This window comes from Acyrthosiphon pisum, unplaced genomic scaffold, assembly GCF_005508785.2.
Source record: "Acyrthosiphon pisum isolate AL4f unplaced genomic scaffold, pea_aphid_22Mar2018_4r6ur Scaffold_20715;HRSCAF=21915, whole genome shotgun sequence".
In the NCBI taxonomy this organism is placed as follows: Eukaryota; Metazoa; Arthropoda; class Insecta; order Hemiptera; family Aphididae; genus Acyrthosiphon; species Acyrthosiphon pisum.
The window spans coordinates 4,273-4,981 of record NW_021770104.1 but is presented as its reverse complement, the minus strand read 5'-3'; the positions used below and the strand labels follow the sequence as shown (position 1 = coordinate 4,981).

At 34.3% G+C, this 709-nt stretch overlaps 2 protein-coding genes across 2 annotated transcripts in view; both read right to left on the bottom strand.

Moving 5' to 3' along the window:
- Nucleotides 1-178: 178 nt before the first annotated feature.
- On the bottom strand, nt 179-628 carry LOC107884477 (the record flags this gene model as incomplete). Its single annotated transcript, XM_029492063.1, has 1 exon — nt 179-628. A coding segment is annotated over exon 1 (450 nt), but the record flags the coding sequence as incomplete, so codon positions are not given.
- An 11-nt stretch (nt 629-639) lies between these two features.
- LOC115034704 overlaps nt 640-709 on the bottom strand; it is a 3,019-nt gene continuing 2,949 nt past the window's right edge. The window contains exon 4 of the mRNA XM_029492061.1: nt 640-702. Coding sequence (XP_029347921.1) covers nt 640-702 — 63 coding nt within the window. The remainder of the gene's footprint in view (nt 703-709) is intronic.

Sequence of the window (709 nt, the reverse complement as noted above, 5' to 3'; positions counted from 1 at the left end):
ATATCATTTTTAAATTGTTATACATTTTATAAGTGCAGTACGTACGTGTATAATTTTTTGAAACATTAAACTTGATTTTAACATTTAGTTTTATCATACTTTTCGAAATAATAATAATTTTAAATAATTTTTTTATTGAGAATGAAGATGTAATATTTTAAGAGTTAAAAAAATTTACAAATTTTTCCCGTATGCGTAAAGATTCATTGGTTCCTCTTCGATTGTTGTCTTCAATCTGACTAAAGCCTGAGCTTGACTCATCTTCGTCTGAGGTTATATCTACATCACTATTGTTCACGCGAAGATAGTTGTGCAATATACATGTTGCCAAGACAATTTTTTTTGTAGTTTCCTCCTTTACCTCTATTGGTCCTTTGTAAACCCGCCATTTTTTTGTTAGAATGCCGAAAGCATTTTCAACCACACGTCTTGCACGGCATAGTCTGTAATTATAATTGTCCAGTCTCGTATCACTTCTTGATAGTCTCCGCGGAAAGGGCTTCATTAAATATGGTTTTAGAGCAAATGCCTCATCTCCAATTAAAACCATAGGCGTATCTTCCCCTTGGCCAGGCAATGGTGCATTTTGTGGTACATTTAGTGTACCAGCTTCTAGTCGTTTGCCCATTGTTGACTCCTCTAGAATACCACCATCTGAATTTCGACCATATCCACCAACGTCAACGCAAATAAATTTATAGTCTGGATC